Below are 7,647 nucleotides of genomic sequence, written 5' to 3' on the forward strand. Positions count from 1 at the left end.
CTCTCTCTCTCTCTCTCTCTCTCTCTCTCTCTCTCTCTCTCTCTCTCTCTTCCTCCTTGTTCTCTTCTCTTTTCTTCTCTTCTCTTCTCCTCCACTTCGCCCTTCATGGCAGGATTTCGTGCCCTTTTCCTGAGCCGGCCAATTAGGTTGCCGAGCGGCGGCGCATTGCGCGGCGATAGGATGATCGAGCGACCCGATCGTATCGGCACTCGCGTGCCAGGATCACGGTCAGGACACTCGATAGCCCGATAAGTAATGCACCCTGATAGGATGACGGAGGATACACGCTGCGTAAGATAGACCGAGGTGGAACGATGGAGGACGAGAGGGAGAGAGACGCGGCGAGAGAAGCGCGCTTCCAGGGATCCCTCTGGAAGCACGAACGATGTTATCGCGACGAGGTATCGAGAACGGCAATGAGTGTCCCTCTACGAAACGAATGGAACGTGGCTGGGCCGCGTACGTATGTACGCACATATGTATGTACGTACGTATGTACGTGCGTGCGCGAGACAAAAAGAAACACATGTCGCGAGCGGTGTGCACGCTCACGGTAAATGGTTCACCGCGATAAATCACCACCTATAATTCCGCCTATAATTCCGCAGCGTGCACGAGATAACGGCTCGTTAGCCGTTTGGGACAGCAAGGCTGCGTCGAAGGTTCGCTTACGTTCGAACCACCTGCACAGACGCGGTGACGTATCGCGATAATCCAAGATTACTGCGCGGACCGAACTATACGTAGTGGTGATTGCGTTAATGAAAGCTGATTCCGTCAAAAACTGTGATCGTTTCAGAGTACACGCGAGAGAAGAATATTATAGTCTTTTTCTTTACATATAAATTCCTTTCAATTTTGCCATGCTTCCAGTCGTGCAGGAACAGACTGTCAGCAAGGTCTATCTCACCGAGGAACACGGTCATTTTCGCTAACAATATAACAAATTTTTTAATAGTATATTTCAGTTCCCAAGATACAAATCATTGCAGGATGTCAATTTATCTCTCGGTTACGAAATTCCATATCAATTTTCGCCAAAATTCTTGCCTTATAAATCTCTCGTAACATGCCAATTGAAACTCCGTAAAATGATGTCTAAATAAATCCCTTTTGCACAATTGCTGTTCTATATACAATGATTATTATATGAATAATATTTAAAGCAATTCACACAGGCACGTCACGCGCACCTCTGAAGACGAGCTCCTTGCGCGCGATTAAGCCGGCGGAAACCAATTTCGTTAATTGAATCAACTGTCCGATTATCGGCGGATACGCACCTGTTCGTTCTCTCGAATAGCACGTGAATCCTAATTAGGCACAGGGTAAAGGTCGTGAGCGAGGGTGACCGAACGAGCTCGTCGCCGCGAATTCGTCGACCACGAGGCCCCGGCGTCGCCGCCGATTATCGGGACAGACCCCAGCTGGTTGCGCTTTGTGCCAGGATACCGTTTGATCTTCGACCACGTGGCGCAGTGGGGTGACTATGCGCGCAGTGTACGCGAGCCGGGGTCGCTGCCGCGGCTAATTGCCAGCTCAGCGACCACGTCAATGAAATCTGCACTTCCACATCGCGTCGATCGACGGCGGCGAGGCCAGGCCGGGGTGAGAGGAAACGGGAAGGAAGCTTCGCTCCCTCGCTATGGTTCTCGCAATCGCGCGGCACCGACCTGCGATCATCGTGCGACGGATATTATATTGGACGCGCCACTAATTAACTATAGAGCGAGCCGACGATGCGAGGAGATACGCGTCAGATAGTTAACGGCACAGCTATTTCGATTCAGATGTCATAGGCATTTCGATTTAGGTATCTACCCGTCTCGTTTCTCTTGCCCGTGTGCTCGATCGCACGATAGCGAGCAATCGCGTAAACACACGCGCAATTCTTCGCATGTGCCTTCCTAAACAAGCAGAACGGTAATGACTTGGCGACACCAAGCGTATAAAGAAACAGTTGAATGACAGGTCGAATATATGACTATGTTCACGGTAGAACACTCTCGGCACTATCTAGCTTTTTCGGGAATCTTATGTCAATCAAACTTTCAGTTGGAATATCGTACAAATCAAAGTCGTAATCAAAAAGTTAACAGCACTTTTCTTATATATCGCGTTTACAGAAATATAATTGCCGTGTAATTGAAAATTGCCTCGTGAAGATAGCAGTCGCGAAAAAGAAGGGGTAAAATTTCGACGAATCAAACAAGGTTGTTGCATTGTTTTCACTTCCTTCGTCTTCCACTTCGATATTGATATTCATTAGACATCATTGTTGCTTCAAAAGTATCTATTGAAGACCTCGAGTCCCGAGTACCAACTGCGAATCGATCACCGTAACGAGAGGTCCTTGTTGCTAAAGCAACTTGAACTTGGCACCCTTCGCAGTCTAGCACAAGCCAGGACCCAAGGAAAGACCCCAGCAAGAGAGGGGATGTAGAGTAGGCGGACGGCAGTTTGCGTAAGGGAGGAAGATAAGCCTCAATTATGCCGATTGACTCCTCCAAGTGATGCTAGGTAGGGGAATTTTGCTCCTCCTACTTGCCCCCGTCACGTGATCTCGGGCAACCTTCTTTCTTCTGTTTCCGACGGAGGGTGTGATCCTTCGGGAACCGGGAAATATGTCGGGGAATCTCGGCAAGCGGGAATAGTCCGTCTGTTTACACGCTGACAAATCCGAGACGCTCGAAGCGGTATCAGCAGCTGCGTCAGTCTCAAGGAGCTGAACTTTTGCCGATTTGCGACTAAATGAATTGCGTTTGTCCCCCTTCCCTCTATGATCGAGTAAAATCGAACAAATTGATCGGAATTTCAGCGATGAACGAACGCAGAGTGCGCAATCTTCGCCACGGTTGATCGACAAACAACCTCCATTGAGTTGATTGCTTTCGTCGAAAGAGAATGAATATCTCGCGCCAACGACGAACACCCTGAGATGCAAAAATTCAGGCCGCCGATGTGCCGGCGTACCTGTTGGTTCACGGGGAGGCGTTTCAGGTGTTTTCTTTCGAGAACGAGACGGAGTCACCGCCGACGGCAGGAAAGAGACGACGGATCCCGGGGTGGGAGGAAAAGGGAAGGAAAAGAGAGATGCAGAAGCGGCCTGCGGCCGCGCCGCGCATTTTTCCGTCTCTCTCTTTCCTGCCGTTCTCTACCTCCGCTATTTCTCCCTTTCCATCCCGGTCCCTCGATATCTCGTCGTCCTCGTCCAGGTTCCGTTTCTGCGCGTCCCTCTTCGTCTCTCACACCGAATCTCGGGGTGGTGGCCGATGGTGGTGGTGGTCGTGTCCGGATGGTGGTGGCTATGGTGGGGGGGTAGTTGGTTCCTTCGTGCCTATACCGTTCCCTATCTCTCCTTTCTCTCCCTATGGGAGGGCGAGGAGGGCCCCGTAGCCGCGCACTGCGCACCGAGTTCATCATAGACAGAGCGATCTTCCTGACAGCTTCTCGTCGGTCTTGAACGAAGGCGGAATCGTTCAGATTCTGTCTATCTGTCCGGCTCTGCGGCAACGTGGTGTCGGTGTCGGCGAACCAAGGAAAGATAGGGAGAAAGAGAGAGAGCAAAATAGAGGGAAGAACAAGAGAACACGGGGATAACGAAAGTGCGTGACCTTCTTCTCGCGTTCCTCTCCATCGAGCTCGTTGCTTCGGATTACCACACATTCGTCCCGTTCCACTGTCCTCTGATCGACGTTCGCGAAACTCCTTAGCATCTCCTCTTCGTCTCATACGAGACGACGGTTCACCTTTGATCGTATCCTCTGCCCTCGATCTGATCCGCAGGAACCTCTTCCACCCCCGTTGAGATCCGATCAAACGCGTCGGCACCTCCACTCCTGGAGTCCCTCCAAGACTCCTCCACCTTTTCTGCCCCTTCCTCCAGCCGATTCTTGACGTTTTCCTCTTCCGCGGTTCACAAAGCCTCGCCTGGCTATGTCGTCATCGTCGCACCGTGCGTGACGATCGCGGGAAGTTTGCTATTCGACTGTTTGCACGAACGGAGCGAAAGATAGGCTTGGTTACGAGGGAGAGAGAAGTCGAGGAAGCCGCGGTGGAAGAGGAAGAGGAGGCGGTGGTTGAGGAGAAAGAGGAAGAGGACTTGCAACCGAAGAGAGGCGGGGAAGGGGGGAAGGTGGGTGATGGTCCGCGTGTGGGAGGAGTAGGAGGATCCGGAGGGCGACTTTTCTTTTATTTGAGCTTGACACTTCGCCGCGAGCGCACACACACCGGAAGTGTCGAGTGAGACACCGCGCTCTCTTCTCTTCTTCCGACCAACGCGCCGACAAATCGGCTCGTTCATCCGTATCCACCGCTACTGAGTACAGCAGACGCGAGAAGAACACGAAGAAGAAGATAAAGAAGAAGAAGGTGGACGACCTGCAAGTGCAAAAGGACGACAGGATGTCACCAGATCTTCGAATAGACTTCGCCGAGAAGGGTGTCGCGGTCGGCGAGTTCGCGGTGCAAATCGGATAAAGGGAATCGCGTCGGGGGACCGTCCGGGAGTCCGAGCTATGCTGAAGTACTTCGCCGAAGAGAATGCCAAAGATAGAGCCGGTGCGACGAAGACTGTAGTGATAGTGACCACACCGTATACCTCGACGAAACCACCTGGGGGACACTGAAATCCTCCGGAATCGTCTCGTTCACGCAAGCATCGACAGTATTTTTGCTCCAAAGATAAGTGTATCTAAGAAGATTCAGAAGCGAGATCGTGCCGCTGTACCTCGTTCTCTTTCTCTCACTCGCTCCCCCTCCCTCTTTCGTAGACAGTTCCTCCCGATAAACGCAACGGAGATCTCTCTAATGGGAACGTACGCGTAAGTGGTTCGTCAAAGGATAGCGAGACGTCATTACCCGACAAACGAGTCACGAGAGAAGGTAGGTGATTACACGCCGAGAACGAACCTCCTCGTCATCGAGCCAGCCAACGCAATAAGCTGTCCCATCGTGCCACGAAAGCCTGGATCGAGACGCGCGCGCACGCACGCACGCACACACACATACACACACACACACACACACACACCCTTTCTCTCTCGCTCTGTCTCTCTCGTCCGATGAATCGGCCGATCGCCGTGGAATATTATTGTCCCGGGGTAGTTTTCGGTACGACCCCTCGAAGCGGCGAAACTGCGAGCTCTCGAATCGTACGGAACGTCAAAGGAGAAGCGCCGGTGCCCGGGGCGAGGTGGAGTCCTCGACGCGTGCCAGGCTGCTGATCACAGGCACCGCGGCGAGAAGAGTAGGAGAGAGGGACCGTAGAATACGGGGCGAACGCGAAGAGAGCGACGGAGAGCGAAAGAGAGAAGGCGCGCGCGAGGGAGAAGGAGCGGAAGAGGTAGATAAAGAACGGGAGCAGCTTCCAGCATCGTCTCGAACGAGGGGTCCTTCCGTTCGGGTGCTAGGGGTGTGCAGCCCCGGACGAGGGGTCGCACTCGACTCTTTTAAAGTGGGCAAACCGCGCAAAGAAGAGGAGACGTCCTCGGGGCAATGACAGGATGCCTCCGTCTCGTACAGGACGTGCACACGAGGGACCGCCGTCCAGGATCGCCACCAGGATCGGCCCCACCGTCGCCTTGCTGCTGATCCTCTTGGAGCACCGTCGGTGAGTGCCTCTGCGACCTAGCGATCTCGAATTCGAACCCTCGGGAGCTTGCTCCCGACGTTTCCCAGAGCGCAACTTGTGTCAACAACACTGATATCGCAATCGGGGTTGCTACATGTGCGAAGTCTTCTCGATCTTCCATCCTCGATGTGTTTTCAGAAATTCCCAACGGAGAACTCGTGTTTCGCGACCGTCGCCGATTTGTCTTCGCTCAAACGTCCCGTCCGCTCTTCGCGATTGACCGGCAACACGCACACCCCTTCGATCTCTCCTCTCATCCTCCTCGTCTTCCTCCTTTACCGTCGGAGAAGTCTTCGATCCCCACGATATCCCGATGCGCCGCGACGCAACATAATGCAGACGTCAAAATGTCACTCTCGCGCGCTTTGTCCGTCCGCTGCGACGGAGCGGTTCAAATCGCAAAGTCGCTCACGGAGTGCACGTCATCCGGCCTCGTTCGCCATGCGGCATCAAACGCGCGAGGAGGCATGACGACCATCGTCGTCGTCGTAGAACGAGCGGGGACAAGAAGCTGCGAGTTCTCCGTGTCCAATCCCGTCGGGAAAAATTTACGAGCCCGGTGGCGTGGCCGACTTTTTCTCTGCGGCCTTTTTCCTCTTTGCATCCACTTGTATTGCTGACATGTCCGCACTCCTATCCTCAGAATGCCTGCGGAGAGAATTCGTCAATAGGACGCTGGGGGGTTTCTTCCCCAGCCCGGTGGTCGCGTCCTTTGGTTTCATAGGAGTGCACAATGACGAAGTGCAAATAGGCCCTTCGAGCCGCACTGCGCGCTGAGAAACGAATCCCGCTGGGATCTTCATTATAGATCTCTCATCGATGGTATTAATCGCGCACCTCGCGTACCGGAACCGTATCCCAAACGAACTTCCTTCTCGCCAGAGAGGCGCGCCGATGAAGCGACGACTCTCGAACAATGTACGTTACCCCCCAAATTAAAAGAGATCGTCTCGATCCACGCTTGGATTGACGCGCTAAGATTGTAGATCAGGTCAGGTTAGATCAGGTAGATGCATCGTGTCAAAATTTTCATTCATGGACAGAGAGGTACACCGAGAGAAAAAAATGATTGATCTAACTAAAATTATAGTTACTTTTGGCCCTAACTATGTCTTTTTGTAGTAAAATGGTAGTAAAATGGTAGTAGTAACACGCATCTAAGTTATTATCAACATCATAGTAGAATTTAATAAAAAGATATGATTTTCTTGAGTATAATTGATAGCAATTATTTTTCTATGTGATTATAGTTACAAATATCAAACATTTTTTCCTTAATATAATTTATTGGGTAAGTTTGCGAACTCATTTATCTTCACCAAAAAATAAGGGGGATTCTCCTATTGAACAGGAATTCTCCCGTTGAACAGGACTGAGAGTTCACAAACTCGCCCCAAAAATAACGGACAACCTTTCAGTCCACAATGAATGTGCATTGCGTTACGGTTAATTAAGCAATTCCTTAATCGCCGCGGGAACCACAGACGTTACCTTCGCAGTGAGGCATAGGAGGAGCGCCGAGGTGACAAGACCGTTAGCTCGTTTCGAGACGCTCCTCGATTAATCAAGATGTTTTACTGTTTGGCTACTTATCAAGCGATATTGAAACGACGACACGTCGGACCATCGGTTCACGCGACGCGCGTGACTCTCGGCGCGATCGACACAGCGTGTCGATAAATAAAGATCGGCTGCGTTAGTGAGACTCGCGGGATTCTCAATCAGACATCACAGTCGTAAAATCCGACGCGGCGTGTAAAAGTGTCGGGCGATAAATTTTACAATCGCGGCGTATTTCGTGATAATACGCCTCTCGTTTGTCGTCGATGCCCGACGAGCGGGTATCGTGGTCCGATAATCGGCGACCATTCCCCGCGAGTTCTCGAAATATATACACACGAACGATTCTTCGTCAATGGCAACAGCTTCGGCGGGCTCTCACCGCACGAGCAAGAGAGAGAGAGAGAGAGAGAGAGAGAGAGAGAGAGAGAGAGAGAGAGAGAGAGAGAGAGAGA

General features: G+C 51.9%; 2 protein-coding genes across 2 annotated transcripts in view; one reads left to right on the top strand and one right to left on the bottom strand.

Moving 5' to 3' along the window:
• The window catches only part of LOC116850305 (protein Wnt-6), a 119,770-nt gene that overhangs the window by 79,767 nt on the left and 32,356 nt on the right, over window positions 1–7,647 (bottom strand). The gene's annotated exons all lie outside the window — the stretch shown is intronic.
• LOC116850301 (protein Wnt-10a-like) overlaps window positions 3,344–7,647 on the top strand; it is a 20,358-nt gene continuing 16,054 nt past the window's right edge. The window contains exon 1 of the mRNA XM_032828416.1: window positions 3,344–5,611. Coding sequence (XP_032684307.1) covers window positions 5,505–5,611 — 107 coding nt within the window. The 5' untranslated portion in view covers window positions 3,344–5,504. The remainder of the gene's footprint in view (window positions 5,612–7,647) is intronic.

This window comes from Odontomachus brunneus, unplaced genomic scaffold (genome assembly GCF_010583005.1).
Source record: "Odontomachus brunneus isolate Ranch 3 - 2012 unplaced genomic scaffold, Obru_v1 Obru_scaffold_005, whole genome shotgun sequence".
NCBI lineage: Eukaryota > Metazoa > Arthropoda > Insecta > Hymenoptera > Formicidae > Odontomachus > Odontomachus brunneus.